General features: G+C 33.7%; 2 protein-coding genes across 2 annotated transcripts; both read left to right on the top strand.

Moving 5' to 3' along the window:
- Positions 1-9,458: 9,458 nt before the first annotated feature.
- Positions 9,459-12,470, top strand: LOC125212274 (zinc finger protein WIP2-like). The gene is made up of 2 exons (XM_048112390.2): positions 9,459-10,154; positions 11,894-12,470. Exons 1-2 carry the CDS (start codon positions 9,705-9,707, stop codon positions 12,335-12,337), a joined length of 894 nt encoding a protein of 297 aa, XP_047968347.1. The 5' UTR covers positions 9,459-9,704; the 3' UTR covers positions 12,338-12,470.
- A 4,355-nt stretch (positions 12,471-16,825) lies between these two features.
- On the top strand, positions 16,826-19,777 carry LOC125212267 (putative late blight resistance protein homolog R1A-4). The gene is made up of 2 exons (XM_048112379.2): positions 16,826-19,470; positions 19,624-19,777. The coding sequence occupies exons 1-2, from the start codon at positions 16,826-16,828 to the stop codon at positions 19,775-19,777; spliced, it is 2,799 nt and encodes a 932-aa protein (XP_047968336.2).
- Positions 19,778-19,945: the final 168 nt, after the last annotated feature.

The following is a 19,945-nucleotide window of genomic DNA, read 5'->3' as shown; positions in this document are numbered from 1 at the left end:
AGATTAGAGAATCGACTAAAGAAATACAATCTAGATGGAGATTGATGCAATGAGAGAGAGGGATTTGATTTTGGAAACTTGTCACCGTTAAATTTTGCATGTCATACTCACTTCAATTAAAATTGACACTTAGACATCCATGATCGATACTACACCCTCGCCAAGTTTGCACATTTCTTAGTCATAAAATTTTAAGAGTTGTTGGTTGATGTGTTTAATTGAAGAGATAAAAGATGGTTGTAACTTTAAATAATGGTGAGGAAAAAGGCATTAAATATTTTAATCAGACTATAAATGTGAAATACTCTCTCCGTCTGTCATTAGGAGTCTTATTCATAGGCGGCATGAATTTTAAGAAATGTTAAGAAAAGTGGGTGGAAAAAAATTAATAGAATAAGGATTTCACTTATATATATTAGTTTTAAATAAAATGTGAGTAGAATGAATTAGTGGAAGATGGGACCCTATTACCACTTATGGTGTGAACCAGGACTCTTATTCACGGACGATCTAAAATGGAAAAATGAGACTCCTATTCGCGGACAGAGGGAGTATCATTTTTCTATGGGACACACTAAAAAGAAACAGGGATATTGGCAAATAACACCATGGAACTTTCAAAAAGTTGAGTTTTTCCCACGAATTTTGAAATTGGCAGATAATATCACGAACTTTACCCCGAGTTTGTTATTTCCCAACAATGAAAAAATTCCGGCAAATATTATCATTTTTTTCATAATTTACCGATAACAACTTCGAGAGTTTCAAAATTTTCAATATTTGAGAATAGTTTTTCTTGAAGCACACCCTCCAAATTTGTTCTTCGACCTATTAATTTAGCCGAAATTTTTTCATCGGTGGGAAATAACACACTCGGCGTGAAGTTCGTGATATTATTTGTCAATTTCAAAGTTCGTGGGAAAAAGCCAACTTTTTGAAAGTTACGTGATATTAGATGCCAATATCTCAAAGAAAAATGTGCATCTTAGTTGGGAGAAAGAGAGTAAGATTTAATTTGGCTGAATATTTGATCGCGAAAAATTAATACTTCCTCTATCCACGAAAAATAGAACACATTGTGAATGATACGGGTTTTAATGTGGAATTAGTAACGTTTGAGAGAAGTAGTGTTAGTGGAATGTGGGGTCCATATTATTAATAAGAGTTAATATAAAAAAGTAAGAGAGAAGTAGTGTTAGTGGAAACTGGGGTCCATATTATTAGTAAGAGAGAAGGAAAAAAGTAAGACATAAGTGGTTGAAAATTTTCCTTTTTAGATGTGCTCTATTTTTTGTGGACAACAAAAAATGACAAATGTGCTCTATTTTTTATGAACGGAGGGAATACTTCATCCGTCCCTCTATAGCGGAGTCATATTCCTTTTTGAGATGTTCCACTGTAGCTGAGTAATTATTTTTTTTTGGCAAAAAGTACATTACTATTTCTTCATCTCTTTACCTTTTTCCTCTCTACTTTTTACTTAACTTATTTAAAACAATTTTTCTTAAATCCCGTGCGGAAAAGAAATATCTGTACTACATAAAAATAGGACGGAGGGAATATAAACTAAAAGTTCATTTATTATTATAATACTAAATTCAAATTGATGTGAAAAAACCCAATTACTGTATTAATAGGTTGAGGGCCCCAAAATGGATTTTATCGATAGGCCCGTTATCAGCTAATTTAACTGGGCCCAAAATATTAGAGGTTAAAGTTAGGGTCGGGCCATGCCAAATATTGGGCCTACCCTACCCCATTCCAGACACATTGTTTGGGTCAACCCGTTTAATTTTTGTTGGATGTATATTCGAACGGAACACACAAGTGAACTGGATAAATTTGTTTATAGTAATAGGTTTGTGTTAAAATGACAGCACATCAATACGCTAGACTGTAATTTTTCTCATCTGCAATATCCAATACGTTAGATTGCAATCTATAGATTGCAGTGTAGCGTTCATACTATTGCAGTCTAGCGTTGATAATATTGCAGTCAAGCATAGTGTCACAGTGTCACTTTAAGAGGTGTTGTCATTTTAATGCACCCCTTATATTTGTATTACCGACAAATACATATTGTCCCATATATGAATTACACTATATGAATAAGCCAATCATGCGATTATTTTACTACATATCATCTTAATATAACTTGATCGTATAAGATTTGGTAACCAAAAGAATATTTTATTTTATAAAAGAGATATCATTATTATTGTTTAGATTAAAATATAAAATTATAACTTTTCAAAATTTCACGGTTGTTACATGATCAAAACTAAAACCAATATAACAAAATCAGATATTATAGTATAACAAAACAATACTTGATTTATGGTCAGATTATCTCCAACCATATCCCAAAAATAGGTTTTGGTGTAGAAATATTCTCCAACCATACACCAAACTCAAACCCATTTTTGGTGTTTTTTTTTGAAACAACACCAAATATGGTGTTACTGCAAAAAATTCGTGAGACAAACTCAAAAATGGTGTAAATTTTGAATTTGATGTAAATGGTTAGAGTAAAACTACTTTGTAGTGTAACATATACTAAAAAATGGGTTTGATTTGGTGTAAATGATTGGAGATGACCTTAAGAAATGATAATATCATCCTATTTTGACACGTCAGTTTTAATTTTAACCATCATGAAATAATTATGAAAAATTAAAAAGTTATCAATTTATATTCTAGTTTCAAAAGTTATATGATTATGGTAGTGATAAAATGCAAACTTATATATTGTACAAACTCAAAACTTTTCAACACAGTTTCAATATAATATCAACACAGTGTAAAATTTCAAGATTTTAATGTCAACACAGTCTCAACACAATATCAACACAACATCAACCATTGACTACCGTTGAAATTCTGTTGACATTTTCATGTTGATGCTTTTTTGTGTCCGTTGACATTTTTCAATGGTCCAGATCATAGTTTTGAGTTTGTACAATATTTAGAGTTTTCATTTGATCATATTCCTATGCGATTAACTATATACTTTATATGACAAACACAAGTGTTAATATAGTAATACGTACCTGGTCAAACTTGTTACTAATGCTTCCAAAACTATTCTTCAAACTGAATCAAACTTGTAAGTAATGCATTCATGATTTCGTAGATTGCAGAAGTGGTCCTTCATTTCAAGATAATTCAACTCCATTTCTTCATCATCAACACAGAAATAAATAAATGCACCTTTTACAAAATTGATAAACCTTTCCCACCCATTTTCATCAAAACAACCCTCCTTTTCCAAAAAAAAAAAAGAAGAAGAACGGATTTGCATGCTTTGAAATCCTCAGTTTTATCATTTTCCAGTGGTGTTTAATTTTTACTAGTACTACTATTTCTCTTGTGGTTGAGGCGGCTTGTACGCTATCTCTAACTATTTGTACCTTTATTACCAAAAGGGAAAACAGCAACATATGTAAAGTCTGAAATTACGGCTTTATTTTTGAGGATAGAAATCTGTTTCATGAAGTGTCCATTTATTGCAGGATATGCGGGATATGACCAACTCAACGTGTTGAGGGGCCAAAATGTAATGAAAAACTACCGATGTGGACTGTTCATCTAGCTATTGATGCATATTTCCGATGTTTCACATATTTATGAATAATTTAACTAACTACTCCAGTACCTCCTTTCTTTGTGGGTTTTCATCTCCCTTTTTTTGTTTTATTTTTTTTAATAAATGGAGTATTATTATCAATTATTAATATAGCAAGTAACTTTAATGTACATGACAAATACTTTCAGCCTTAATTTGTGATTTTTAAAAACTACATGGGTAATTATTATCATAAAAGTGATGAAGTCCTGAAACATAGTTTGAATCACCAAAGGTTTTAAGTAAACCTATCGAGAAGACAAAAAATAGTACTCCACCTATGTCCTATACTATGAATGCTCTCCCACAAGTATTGAGGTGCAAAGAAAGATTTTAACAACACAATGAATTTGGCAATTCATTTCTTCCCCTATATACTTAACTAAATAAAACACTTGTTCGGACAAAACCCCAATCCAATTTTTAATACTACTAGCTCCTACTACATTAGTATTACCATCAATTTTTTAAAAAGAAACTACCTAGGTAACCAATTCAATGCCAAATGGAGTAATTTCACCGAATTGTAAAATTGGGTATTGTGTAATATTGTTAATATATACAATAAGGGGTAAGGAGTAATAATATATAAGTTTTTGTTAACAAAATGGAGAAATTAATGGGATGGGTGTCGCTGTCGAGGAGGAGCCCCATGCTGTTTTGAGTCGTCTATTTCTTGCCTCACTCACTTTTGTGAGCATTGCTCGCGACTGCAGTTGCTGCACACACTCACGACTCACCGCCCCTCTCTTTAATTATTTTTCTTTTCTTTTTTTCATTGGTCATCTTTGGATTCTTCTCTGCTCTTCCATAATTCTTACACATTATCACATGCCTCCTACATGATTTCACTGCACACTATTCTGTTTCTCATTAACAACTCTAAATCACCATTATAAAAATTCTCTAACAACATTAAAGAGACCATGATATTTTTTTTTTTGGTTCAACACTTATATAAATACTATATTGCTTTCAATTTCTCTCATTTCCCAATGTGTTTGGATAGATTGTTTGTCCGAAACAAGGAATATGGGATTTAGTACAGTGATGGCCACAATTTTCATTTTTATTTGGAGAGTTTTGTATTGGTATTGGGAGGAGGCATGGTGCCACTTTAGGAAGGGTAGATTTTCCAGCATTAGCAAGATTTGAACCAAATTTAGGGGTTTTTAATGTGGTCTGGGACATTGGTGCAGAAAATGAAGTGACGGGTCATGTCTCACCAAAGCTTTTCAGTTTTTTCTTTTGGTCATTGGATGATTCCAATACATTTTAGTTAAAGGGACAAATATAGCCATTTTTAAGTGGGGGATTTTTCATTTTTAACATAGGTGGTCGTTGTAGAATTTGGTCACAAACATAGCGTGCATTCATTTCATTAAACACAGATTTGATTTGAGACGTCATAGTTTTTAGAAATTGACCCTTCTAAAAGGGGTTATCCATTCATTTATAGAGGCGGTCGTGATCATTAATTTGTTGACGTAGGATAAGAATGGGTTTCAAATATAATCTCACAATGTGTGGGCCATAACAATAATCGGACTTCCCCGATTACAATAAAGAAACTTTAGGTCTACTCTAATACTCCCTCCGTCCCAAGGAAGATGATCCTTTCCTTGGGCGGCACGGAGTTTTATGCAACTTTATTTTGTGTGTTGAGAGGAGAGAGTAAAGTAAGAGAGAGAGAATAAAGTAGAGATAAAGGTGTTTCCATTTTAAGTAATGGGTCATCTTAGTTGGGACAAACTAAAAAGGAAAGTGGGTCATCTTCAATGGGACGGGGGAGTACTTTATAATACAATATTAGAAATGGGTTATTAACCTTCTATTTGAATGGATGTTGATATTTTTTTTATTTTTTTTTTTAATTTATGTTGGACTTATCTTGCTCGCCAATTTTAATGGCTTTAGAAAAAAAAAGGAGGGAGGAGTATTTGAATATGACTATAAAAGTCTATTGAGCTTACAGATACCCCTTCACTAGCTAATAAGTCTTCGCCCCGGCGGATACCTTACATATAAGGATTGTTCAGTTTACAAGATTGTATCTCGAGATTAAATATGTAGTGTGTTCAGTTCATGAAATTGAATCTCACAACTCAATCTTACGTGGACAATCAATGAATAATTAGTTATAGTCAATTCCCTTCATTAAAAGAATTTCACAACTCAATTCTAGATTATATGTTTGTAATATTTTATTAGGAAACCGACACCACCGCAAAAAAGGACTATTTGAGCAATGAGGTCCATGACTTCATGGAAAACAATTAATCTCCAACAGTTACACTTTCTCTTGTCACAGTAGTAAGTTCTGCAAAAGAACCAATCATGAATCATAAAATATTCATGTATACATCATATGCATGCAGGCTACATCATTTATATTGTCTTTCAATTGATGCAAGCCGCTGTGTAAATATTATGACAAATAGTATATATATATGTATGATTATGAAGCAAGAATATTCCTCGATGTGTACCCCAATAGTATCAATTTGACATTATCAAGTTTGTGCTACATAGAGTTCAATACACATCAACATGTATAGCATATATATAAGACTAGTCAATATGCATATGTTTTTCATGGAGCACCTAACATGGGATATATGCAATGGACAGTAATAACTAATAACCAAATCCAGCTCTCCTTTTGCATGTACATATGTTAAGTAGCACTCCATATATATTAGTATGTGCAGGGGTAAAAATGGTAGGAGAATGAGAGGGAGGGGGGCAAAACATCGATATCATATAGGTAGCAGAAGGCAAAGTAGCAATTGCCAATAAGTATGGATGACATCATCTTTTTATCTAAACAGTTACTTCTAATCATTGCAAAATATATCAATTCATTAAATTCAATTTTCATAGAGAAAATTTGATTTGACAAAAAATGAAGGATATGTACAAGTTTACTTTTTGTGAGTGAAAAATGGAGGTCTCAACTAAGTCCCCACCATCTACTCTACCACCTCTCTCCCCCACCAATTCACTTGTTATTTTCTCTGCAACTAAACTCATCAATCAAGGTTTTTCCTCCTCTTCACAACATGCTAGTGGGATCCAGCTTGTCTACTCTAATTCAATACTTTCTTCCTCTCTATTTGAATACTCATTTTTTATTTATATTATTGGCTAGGAAAATATCGTTCACTTACCTAGTAAAAATGAAGCCTTGATTTGCTCATATCTATTGTATTGCAATGTTTTAAATCTTATAAAAGATTTCAAGAAAATGAAATTGGTTTGAGCTTAGTGCCCTATTTTTTATTCATGATGACAGAACTTTCAAGATCTGATGTACTCCCTCCGTCCCAAAGTAGATGTTACACTTTCTTTTTTAGTTTGTCTCACAAAAGATATTACATTTCCTTTTATGGAAAATGTTCCCTCTCACATTAATATAAATATACTATTTTCTCTCTCCATCTAACACACAAAACAACATTTCCTAAAATCTCATGTCATTTTCCAAGTGTGGCATCTACTATGGGACGGAGGGAGTATTTATTAGAAGTACTATATCTCTTCAGTGAAAAGATAGCATAGAAACCATCTCTTCAAAGAGATTCGACGTGACAAAAACTAGTAAAATCAATAAATAGAAGTCAATAGTAATTACTACTATTAGTCTGTAAAGTCACAATTGAAACTTCATGTATCAAAACCATTTATCTCTGTATCGATAAAGAAATGCACCATCAAAGTAATTAATATCTTCTACACCCTGCCCTCACCCACCAATAATCATTTAAAACTTCTACTCAATACAAGCATGAATTAGTCATGGTATAATTGATGTGGTAGAATGAGTTATGAATATATAAAATAGAATTTCCGTGTTCAATATTCTCATTATAATTCTATGATTTATACGTTTCTTTTATCGAAATATCGACATTTCTATATTAATGATCATTCCGTTCTCTATCTATGGATTTACAATTCTCGTTGAGCTAAAAGAAAGATTATTAGTTTGAATAATTTAGTATCATTATCATTATCATTATCTTTTTTTTATTATTGGTAGCTAGTTAATTTTGCTAATATATAGTACAGTATTTAATTTAATTTTAGATTGATTTGTTCAAGGAAAAATGAAGTGGTCCATCTAGAATTACTAAATTGGAAGGCACATATAGTTTGGAGATCATCAACGATAAATGTGGACACTTTCGACATCTTAAAATGCATAGAAACACACACACATTCGTGCACTCTTGGAAACATCAATATCATGTATACCACATTTTTTAGTAAAGAGATAAAATTAAATATCCGCGGAAAAAGAGAATTAAGTACACCCACTTTTTAAATTTAAATGCAGTCCAAGTTAGATAGGGATTTTGCAATTCTCAGTGGGCGTATATACCATTTTGTCCATTGATTAATTTATATTCCAATATTAACTACTTACACAAAATTCGTTTCTTAAAAATAAGATCTTTAGAAACGATCCGAATTTTAATGTAAATTTAGTAGAGATAAAAAGAAGAAAATGTGTCAATGAAAAATGGGTCTCATCTCATAGAAAGAAAGAAATTTCCTGAAGTAAAAAGTTTTTTAATTTTAGAAAACAAAGCAAAAAGGAAAGAATTTCATTTTTTAGGAAACAGATCTATGGAGTAAATTTATTGAAAACGTATTAAAATTGAATAGGATTGTGGTAAAATATAACCAATGAGATTTAAGTATGTTAATTTAGAGTTCAAAAATATCTCAATACAAATGACCTAAATCGAATAGCCCGCTATTTGGCGAGGCTGAAAATTTTTAACTTCTCATTGTTTACTTTTAAAATTTTATAATTTTTTCAAATTATTGAAAGTGTAAAATAAATATTTTATAAAAGGGATATTGACATCTAATATCACGACACTTTCAAAAAGTTGGGCGAACTTTAAAATTGACAAATAATATCACGAAAAATTATCTTCAAAGATTGAAAAACTTGAAGATCTCAAAATTGTTGTCGAGAAATTACGAAAAAAAAATCTATATCATAATATTATTTGTGGGAACTTTTTCATTCGTGGGAGAAAACAAACTCGGGGCAAAGTTCGTGATATTATTTGCCAATTTTAAAGTTCGTGGAAAAAACTCAAACTTTTTGAAAGTTTCATGATATTAGATGCCAATATCCCTTTTTAAAATGTAACTGGGCATATTTATTTTGATAGAATATTGAATAAATCATTCTACCACATTCATAAAAAAGTTTTTCCACATAATGTCAAAATTACAAAATGATAAATTATTTAGAAAAAATGGGTAATTTTGCCTCACTAAAAGTTATACTACATAGTATTTCAGAGTCAAAACACCAATTCGTATGTGTATTCATATAGTCTGAACATTGTATGTATAAATTATTTAATCCTATTGTACAGTATATATAAGTTCACATTACTTGTAAGGTAGTGATGTATGATCATGATAGTTAAGAATTAATGTTAATTTTCACAATATATATATCATTAATTTCTTTAATGAATAGTTGATAAAAGAAAATTGGGTATTCATTATTGATAACTACCAATTTATCAATGTACATACATGAAGCTACAGTTCTTTTTAACCAACCAAGGTGCTAAAATAAAGAAAAAGTATTCCAAAAAGAAAACAAAAGAGGGAGTGTGACTTTATGCTTGTTTATGGAGTATTGGAGTAGTATACCTTGAACAAGGCTAAATTTCACAACACATTACACTGTTGACCTGTCATGAAAAAATCTTTCAAGTCACAAATCTTTAAAGAAGAAAAATGTTTGTGAAAAAAGGTGCATACTTTTCTAGAGGTAAAAGTCATATACTGAATTCACTTGTTCATTTTACTCCTAATTGTCTGTATTTTTATTTATTTTGCAGGGTTCAAGTTTCTTGATTTTCCAAACTCTAGAGGATCATTACTCCTCCCTTCCACCATTGCCAAATATCTCTCTCTCCTATGCAGTGTATATATAGACCCAAAAACTCACCAGCTCTAGCTGTGTCAGCTAATCTCTGCTGAACCCTAATGAATTAATCAACTCAAAACAAATTCCCTTCAATTCCACCCTACTCCTATTATGACAGAACCTTACTATAATTTCTTGTACAACTGTAGTTCCCCTCTCCACTCAGATCACTATTCCCCCTCCACTTCTTCTTCAAACCCTCATAGCACTAATCTTCCATCTTCATCTTCATCACCAGAAGCCCTCCCTCTCCTCAACACCCTCAACTCCTCACAAGAATCATGTAATATCACCCCCATCAAGCCCGAGAAACATTTCAATTGCGACCAAAATGTGACGGTAGCACTACAGATAGGGCTCCCTAGCCCTAATTCTGACCCGGGCTCTGGGGATTCTCTGCTCGGAGAATCCCCGGAGAAAGACATACTCTCCGGGCTGCCCTTGAATGGGCTCAACATGGGGCAGTACTGGATTCCCACCCCTTCCCAAATCCTCACCGGTCCTACGCAGTTTTCATGTCACCTTTGTTGCAAGACTTTTAACAGATACAACAATCTCCAGGTATAAAACCCTCTTTATGGCTTTTGATTTTGAGAGGAGAGAGAGAAGAGAGATAGTGGGATATGTTTGTTTTAAGCTAATTTTTGATTGCTCACATGATCTATCTTTTCTTGATTTGATACATTCTATCAAGTGTGCCCTTTTTTAGCTAAAAAACTGTGTATTTGTTGGCTGTATGATTTTGGGATTACTCTCTAACTTGTTTTGAAATTTTAGTATTGTGAAATTAATCAAAAACAACATGGAAATCCCAAATGGGGGTGAAATTTTTCTTTCTTTCTTTCTTTGAGATATTATTGGCCGGGCAGCTTGTATTATTACTTGTCTTGTCAAGGAAAGCAAAAGTTAGTTTGAGATCCAATCAACAGTGTCTTGTGTCAATCAGTCTCATATGTTTGTCTTTTCAATCAAATCTTGAAAGTAAAGCTAAAAACTTTTCTGAGTTGAAATAAGTTGCACCTTAATCCAATTTCACTTCTCATTTTGATGGATCTGTTAATTTGATAGTGCAATTAATATACGACCAAACTAGGTATATCAGTTTTCTTCCTTCTTTCCTGTTCTTGTTGTGGCTAGTACTATAAAACTCTATCTCTCTCATTAATTCATTATGGTTTTTCCATTTTTTTGTAACTGGGAGATGGGGGGCCTGAGCTTAAATGTGTTGAACCTTTGAAATATGTGCATGAACACTGTTATCTCAGCCAAAAATCATGTGAGGTTGAAAATAAACACTGACAAGTTGCAAAGGTAATACTAGTTGTTTCAGTATATGTTTCTATCTGTTCAACTGCAAAATGTAAAGATCCACTGCTCTTACTGCATGAAAACTCCTGATTAATTAATGTCTGCTCATCCAATTAATTCAAGAAATCGAGAAACGAATAAATTTTCTACAACGTTTAGAGTTGGTTTTTCTTTTTAGGCAGTCTTGAAATATTTCATAAACATACCACAATTTGTTTATTTGTCTAGCAAGTTAAATAATTAACTTTGGTATTTCACTTCATTTTTAGAGCAATATATTATCTCGAATTCTTGTTTTTATTTTCCCAGCTTATTATTTGAATGTCCTCCTATGTTTGTATATATGTATATCCATACTAGAAATATGAAATAACTTTCCAGATTTGCAACTTGCAATCACATTTCTCTTTTTAGGATTTCAAATTTGCATTTTTCAATTTTGGATATGACAAATCGAACTCACTAATTTGGCTGGCTAGGTTTGATCAATTGTTTGGTTAGTAGTACTCTCTCTGTTTCATAGCAGTGGATTGCGTTTCTTTTCGGCATGCGATTTAATAAAAATTGTGTAAAGTGAGTTAAATAAAGGAAGTATAAATAAGAAATGAAAAAAGTTGAGATATGAAAAGAATAAAGTAAGAGCGAAGTAGTGTGTTGATTTTTTCTAGAAAAGGAAATTACTTCACTATAATAGAACGTATCAAAATGGCAAATGGGTCCACTACTATGGGAGTAGTAAGTTTCTTGATTCTCCAATGTGGCTTATTGCCATTGTATCTTTGGATTTAGGGCTGTGTAATATGATTCATTTTATCCTAAATCAGATAGAGAAAAGAAAGGAAGGAATTAGAATCATAGCTAGGTCAAAGTGGATGAGCTCATATTTAATTTCCCCTTCTAGGTTAATGCCCCAATTCTAAATTGACAATTAATAGAGCCATAATTTGTAACAGAGGATTCCAACTACAAACTAATGTAACTCCCTTGATCAGATGCACATGTGGGGCCACGGATCTCAGTACAGAAAGGGTCCGGAGTCCCTACGAGGCACGCAGCCGACAGCAATGCTGCGGCTGCCGTGCTACTGCTGCACGGTGGGGTGCAAGCACAACGTGGAGCACCCCCGCGCGCGGCCCCTGAAGGACTTCCGGACCCTCCAAACGCACTACAAGCGGAAGCACGGGGCGAAGCCCTTCATGTGCCGGAAGTGCGCCAAGGCCTTCGCCGTGAAGGGCGACTGGCGCACGCACGAGAAGAACTGCGGCAAGATGTGGTACTGCTTCTGCGGCTCCGACTTCAAGCACAAGAGGTCGCTCAAGGATCACGTCAAGGCCTTCGGCCCCGGCCATGGCATTGCCGACGGCGAGGAGGATGACTCCACCTCCGAGATTGAGCAAGCTGGGGATGATCAATCTCCTCACAACACCCACTTTTAGTCTTTTACTATTAATTTTAGTTATTGTATGTTTAAAGGTTTTTTTTCGTTTGTTTAAATATGGAATGTGTTGTGTTTGGGAGGTGATAACAAGCTTGCACTATATATACAGTTAGTTGCTGCAAGATTTTTCATTCTTTATCTTTTAGTAATACTGTTAATCAGGCTCTTCCTCCTCTCTAATTGTAAATGGCATTCCTGTTTGTGTGGTGGTTGGTTTATTGTATCAGTGTTTTGAATATGGCCATAGATTTTCACTTTTTTGGTACTATCTGTGAGCACATTATAGCCCAACTCACAATTTAACTGCTATTTATTATAAAAAATAATTTTTAAAAATGAGTTAAATCTTTAAATGATACTCCCTCCGTCCCACAAAGATTGTCCCACTTTGACCGGGCACGGGTTTTAAGAAATGTAATGAAAAGTGAGTTGAAAAAGTTAATAGAATGTCGGTCCTACTTTTATATATTAGTTTTATAATAAATTGTGAGTAGGAATGGGTTAGTGGAATATAGGGTCCACTACCAAAAATGGTAAAATATGAAATTGGACAAACTTTGTGGACGAACGAAAATGGAAAAATGAGACAATCTTTGTGGGACGGAGGGAGTACTTCTCTTCGTCCCCAATACGTGTCTCACGTTGATTCAACACAAATTTTAAGAAATACTCCATAATACTTAAAAAGTAAATTGAAAAAATTATTAGCACGTGAGTCTACGTTTAGTTTGAAATAAATTAAGGTTTAATAACCAATTAATACAAATACTATAATTAAATAACCATTTATAAATTAACCCATTATTTTTGAAAGATTGTTTTTTCAAATTATATACTCTCTCCGTCCATTATTAGGAGTATCGGTTTATCATTTTAGTTCGTCTGCTATTATGAGTTTCAATTCACTTTAACTATATATAGTAGGTTGACTCAACTTTCCACTCACATTCTATTATTCTCTGCCTCTAAAAATAATAACTTTTGAAACAATACGGGTTTTAATGCAAAATTGGTATAGTAAGAGAGAGAGAGAGAAGTGTGTTTAGTGGAAACGGGTCTCATCTCATTGCAGAGAATGAAATTTCCTAGAATAGAAAGTTCTTATTTTTTAGAGGACGAACTAAAAATGAAAGACTTTTATTTTTATGGGACGGAGGGAGTATAAAATTAATGTATATAAAAAGGGGACATTCCAGTATTCCACTATCTTTTTCTACTCACTTTCCTTTATTGTACTATTTCTTAAAACCCTTTTTGAACTCAAATGGGGACTCCTAATGATAGATAAAGAGGGATTACTACATTTTTTTTTTTAAAAAAATTCCCTTTTTAGCCAATTATTTTTATTTATAATACTTTTATATTTTATTTAGTTAAAATTGTAAATTTTCAGGTTACATTAACATAAAAAAAAATATTTGAACAGTTAAGAACTTCCAATTATTAACCTTTGATTATTTTCATAGTATGAATTATTCACTTCATTGCGTGCGGTTGATTTTTTTAGAAAGAATTTAAGAAAATGATTTTATTAAGTTAATTGGAGTAGAAGATATAAAAAGAATAAAATAAGAGAAATAATATATTTTATTTTTAAATTAAAAATGGAAATCAATCCCTTATACTCTTCCCTAGAGATATTTCATTTTCTCCATTTGTTTTAAAAAGTTGATATTTCCCCCGTCTCAGACAATTCGATCCAGTATTTTATTTTAGGTCGTCCCACATAATTTTTCTCATTTCACTTTTACTATTTTTGGTAGTGGACCCCATATTCCACTAACTCATTCCTACTCATATTTTATTATAAAACTAATACTAAAATAGGATCCACATTCCACCAACTTTTTCAACTCACTTTCCATTAGATTTTTTAAAATCCGTGTCGGGTCAAAGTGTCCCAAATTATCTGGGACAGAAGGAGTATTAAATAGTTAAAATTAAGAGAGAGTAAAGTAAGAGAGAATAATGTATAGAAGAGTCTTATCTACAATATTCTCTCTCTTACTTTATTTTTTCTCCACTTTAACTATTTATAATTATTTTTCAAAAATTAGTGGGCAAAATGAAATGTACGAGGAACGGACGGAGTATTTACTTGCATGGACCAGTGACAGATTTAGCATAGGCCAAGCCGCCGCAGCTCTTGGTCGGTGCTGGACCACTAGTTCTTCCACCGGAAATTACAGAGGCTCTGGTGCGCTGCATCCAATTGGCGACTGTTGTATCTTGAGGAGTAGATGAATTGGGTTAATATGTTTGGTTTTTGGGCTGTAAAATGTTTAGTAAAATTTAAGTGCTCTATAGCCCAATAGCATTTTGTAGCCCTGTGGTTTGCCTTGAGTCACTCGCTAGTAATATTATTTGAATTTTGGTTTAGTGGCAAATTCCATTAAGGCATTAACTATCATTTAGAAGTAGAACTTTATATTTAATCAATCGTTGACCACTAATTAATTTAACTCTCTAACTCTAAACCGTCCATCTACTTCTTCTTTTTCAATTAATTTATCAAAAAATTTATATCAATTTCTAATTCCAATTCATGTAATAGTATCTAATCCAATCCCGTAAAAATATGTGCACTTTTTATTTTCGTTCGTCCCAAAAAAATATGTGAATTTAATTTTAAGTAAGTTATAGTATCAATTTAGTAATGTTTGTCTCACTATCTACTAATAATACTTTAACTATCAATATCATTCTCCTCCTTATTCTTACTTTACCATACTATTCTTTCCATCTCTCTTACTTTACCAATATTATCTTAATTCCCGTGTCATACCCATTATCCATATTTTTGGACAGAGAAAGTATTTTGTATTATGCGCTACGTATATGAATTTAATAATTCATATAATCAAGTGATGAAGTTATTATTTGTATTACTATTAGATAGCGTTTTATTTTTTTATATAAAAAAATTTATATTAATTGCTAATGTGACAGAGAAAATATTACTACGTTTCAACTTTGCAAATACATTATGTAAAATTGAATATTTTATAAGTAGTAGTATTATCTTTAAAAAAAATCAATCATGTCTCCGTCATGGACAACTAAAAAATGGAAATTATCAAAGTTTTTCATTCCCAAACTAAATTAAATCTATTTTTAACCATTGGAGCATCCCCATCCGTACTCTTACATAAGAGCATGGAAGTGGGCTCGAACCCACTTTTACTCCTTGTCCGTAGGCAAGAGCATAACACTCACATTCAAGCTCTTCCGCAATGACAAGCTCAAGAGACTCAGCATTCTATTATTCAATTTAAATGCTTCAATTACTAAAAACATTTCTACGATATAAAAATACATTAAAATATAAAAAATACATAATTAAAATCCTAGAAAATAAAAAAAATACATATATAAAATCCTACAAATTACAAATTACATAATTAAAGACTAAAAAATACTCCCCGTGGAAGACTAGTCCTCTATCCTCAATATTCTTCGGAGACCCCGTATCATTATCACATGTGTTGCAAGTTGGTCGGGAGTCATATTAGACCTATCGGCCGCATTGAGTTTACCCAAGAGGGTCCACAACGACAGAATAGATGAGAATTGTGTAGTGTGGTTGGAATTTTTTTGTGTTGAAGTGGAGGTATTTATAAATAAAAATGTGAATTTTGGGGAAAAAATTGAAAAATAAATTAAAAGTGTGTAGAAAACGGATACTCCCTCTATCCCACTTTAGGAGTCTCGGTTGAGTTCGGCACGAGTTTTAAGAAATATAAAGAAAATTGATGAAAAAAAATAGTGGAATGTGGGTCCTACTTTTATATATTAGTTTTATAATAAAATGTGATTAGTGGAAAAAAGGTGAGTGGAATGTGGGGCTTATAACCAATTATAGAATATTCTAACCGGGGCTCCTAAAGTAAGACATCCAAAAATGGTAAATCGGACTCCTAAAGTGTGATGGAGGGAGTATAATTTATTGGGAAGTGGAAAAATATTTTTTTTATTTAAAAATGATTTTTTTAATTAATTTCCAATTTTTTTTTTTAAAGAAAAAAACAAAATTGTCAACGGCTATGCCATTGGCCAATTGCAGTCCGCCACGTAAGTCTGCTCAGCGGCACAGACGTGCTCTTATTTAAGAGCACCATCCTGCCGCTCGCATGGACGGACAACGTGCAGCGGCGTCCGTCGGCCTTGCCGACCACCACTGCTGATGCTCTTAATGAACTACTACAAATGCCTTAATTCCTAAAACTTAAAATCATGTGAAACGAGCTGTTTGAATCCATTGACCGACAACATAAGATTGGCTAAGATTTAATCAAATTTTTTTATTAGGCGTTATCATCGTGTAATGATTTTTTAAAGAGAGTTGAAAACCGGACGACACGAGGCCAGCTATACTGGAGTCTGGACTGACAATAAAATTAGTTAATAACAAAATCCATCTCCATATGAATCACATTATTTCACTCAACCAAATTTGTTCCTAGTTCCTACCATCTCCATATGAATAATGACGGCTTTTGGTGCTGTGTTTTCTCTTATGAACACAATTAGCAATATTCTGAGTTGTTCTCGTTTTAGCCTTGTTGGTCGCTCTACACAACTCATACAGTTCGTGTACAGCGAGCTGGATCCATTACAGCAAATTCTTGAAAGATTGGACAAGACAAGTCCAAGCAGGAGCAGGAAGAAGGTGAACGCTTTGGATGGAAAAATCAAAGAGGCAGTATGGATATTTGAAGACGCATTGGAATCCCTTCTCACAAAACAGATTCGCTCACAATCACAAAGTCTTCCATTTCCAGAGATACTCTTTATTGATCTGCAGAGTCTGCAAAATGGTGTTGATTTCTTGATCCAGGCACTCCAGGGTGTGGTGAAGGCCTACATTTATGAAGTTGACAATATGCCTCAAGACCAACCTATTTCCTCATTCATTGGTTTCCGGGGAACCAACTCAAAGATGGTTGGATTATCTGACCAATTCCAACGAATCAAAACTGATCTTATCGTCGGCTTGAATCGTTTGTACGCAATTTATGGAACAGCCGGCATTGGGAAGACGACTCTAGCTATGCAAATTTATCAAGATCCAGATATTCAGAGCAAATTTGAGTGTCGGGCATGGGTCACCGTAGGCAGAGTACCTCAACCGTTCCATCAAATTTCACGAGGTATTATTGCTCAACTCTCTGGATTATCAACTCACACTGAAGGAGATGAAGAAATAGGTGACTCCTTGAAAAGAATATTACATGGCAAAAAATGCCTCGTTGTGTTGGATGATGTCTGGGAGATGCAAATAGAGGATTTCTTGAGACATTCCTCATCATACATGAAAATAGGATGTATTCATGTGTTGCTTACTGGTCGACATCGAAAATTGATCAAATATGGGCGTAGTGAATCTTGGTACGAGGTGCGGTTTTTGAATGATGAAGAAAGTATGGAACTACTATGTGAGAAGGTGTTTGGTGACGAGAGTTGCCCTCCTCGACTTCACAAAGCTGCCATCAAAATTGCCAAGCTTTGTGAAGGTCTCCCACTCATGATACTCACTGTTGCTAGCATCCTGTCAAAATCCGAGCATATTAGAGATCCAGTCTATTGGAATGAAGTAGCAGAGAAGAGAAACTCAGTTTTTGCAGACGCATATAATGAAATATCAAAGGTACTTTTTCCCAGCTACAACTACTTGCCTCAACGTCTTAAAATGCCTTTTCTCTTTATGGGAGTCTTCCCTCACGATTATGACACACCCGCTCACAAGATCATCGTTATGCTCACCGCTGAGGGGTTGTGGTATGTTCGGGAATGTCTGAGAGAGCTAGCTTTCGACTACAGTCTTGTTTTACGTATCTTGAAGAGTGTAGATAAAACTTCTGAAGAGTTTTTTGTTAGTGAATATAAAGCGTGTTGGCTTCATTCTTCATGGCGGTACGTGTGTAGAGTAGAAGCTTGTAAGAACATGTTTTATCATGTCTTAAATAAGTTAATTGATGCCGAAGAAGAAGGTCTAAAAGGTCTGCACGGTTTGTGTCTTGAAAATAACATGTTATTTGGCATCAAAAAGTTTTGCAACTCAGTGAGATCCAATTGTGCATCCTCAACACGTTCTCTCCTTTTCTATGGTCCTTACCACCAATATCCAATCCATATAAATGTCGGTTTCAGGTTGCTAAGAGAAATAGATGCTCTTACACAACGTTTTTATACTTTCCCAACAGAAATTTTATCGCTAGTGCAATTGAAGTACCTTGCTTTAACTTGCAATGGAGAACTCCCTTCAACTATATCCAGACTTTTTAATCTTCGAGTCTTGATAATCCATCCACATATGAGCATCAGACGTTGTGGAGCTCCATCGTATATACCAGTACAAATGTGGGATATACAAGAGTTAGAGCATATTGAGATATTGGGAAAGAGCCTCGTGGTTCCATCTCATGTTGATTTACATAATCTCTCAACACTTATAGGTGTAAATGCTAGCATTTGTACTGTCTTGGAACTCTCCAACAGAATTCCTAACATAAAGAAATTAGACATGCATATTGAGTTAACACCTTCTGATGAACATGATAACCTTTTGAGTTGCTTTGGCTGCATTTCGACACTTGAAAGTTTGGAAACGCTCAAATTTTGTATCACGAATCCCGTGGTTAAGTATGGTCATGTTTTTCCGGTGAGTCCTAGATCATTGAAGTTGCCACGTTTTTTGAGAAAGTTGCATTTGAGTGGTATCGGCTTTCCTTGGGAATACATGGATGCTATCGGCTATTTGCCTTATCTTCAAGTGCTCAAGTTACGATCGTACGCCTTTGAAGGCTCAAAGTGGGAAGCACAGACGGGGAGTTTTTTCGCACTTAAGTTTCTATTGATTGAAGATAGTGATTTGGTGCAATGGACACCAGGACTTGGAAGCTTCCCTGAGCTAACATACCTAAGTATGAAACATTGCTATAAACTAAAAGAGATCCAAGGGAGGCCTGGCTTTCTAGACCAATTTCCATGTACCATAGAGATTGAACTAGTGGACTGCAATCCTTTAGTTTTGATATGGGCCAACCAATTACAACCATGTATCGGCATTATGCTTCGTGTTATTGCGTCTTCTTTTTTTGACGAGAAACCGACAACTTTCAAATGTGAAAGGTTAGTTAGTTCTCCAACTGCAATTGAAATCATGTCTTAGTCTTAGTGTATATTTGAAGATAACTGTGAGATTTCAAATTTTATTAGTCTCATAGTAATAAACTTAATTTTAATTTTGATGTATATTAAGTGTTTTAAAATATCAATTTTCAGGTATGGAGGTTACCATATAGCTGAGCAGGAAAGGTTAGACAAAGAAGAGAACAAAGTGGATGACTTTGAAGAAATTGCTAATCGGGATGATCGTGAGGAAGCGAATGGTGATGCATATATAACTTGTGATACTGAAGGTATTATGTGTGAATGATGAGGAAATATTAAGAGAGTAGTAGCTTTGTACAATGATCATCTTTTGAATTACTACTGAAAAATTGGCACAAATGTTGAGGATATAGGCGAGGGCGCTAATGAGGATATAACTGAGGAAAGAGTGATGGCGTATACACGCACGATCATGAGGTTACGGAAGAAGATT

The sequence above is a fragment of the Salvia hispanica genome, chromosome 2, assembly GCF_029641045.1.
Source record: "Salvia hispanica isolate PSC_SH4W2 chromosome 2, Shi_PSC_v1, whole genome shotgun sequence".
In the NCBI taxonomy this organism is placed as follows: Eukaryota; Viridiplantae; Streptophyta; class Magnoliopsida; order Lamiales; family Lamiaceae; genus Salvia; species Salvia hispanica.
The sequence above is the reverse complement of the archived record's forward strand: the minus strand, read 5'-3'. Positions and strand labels throughout refer to the sequence as shown.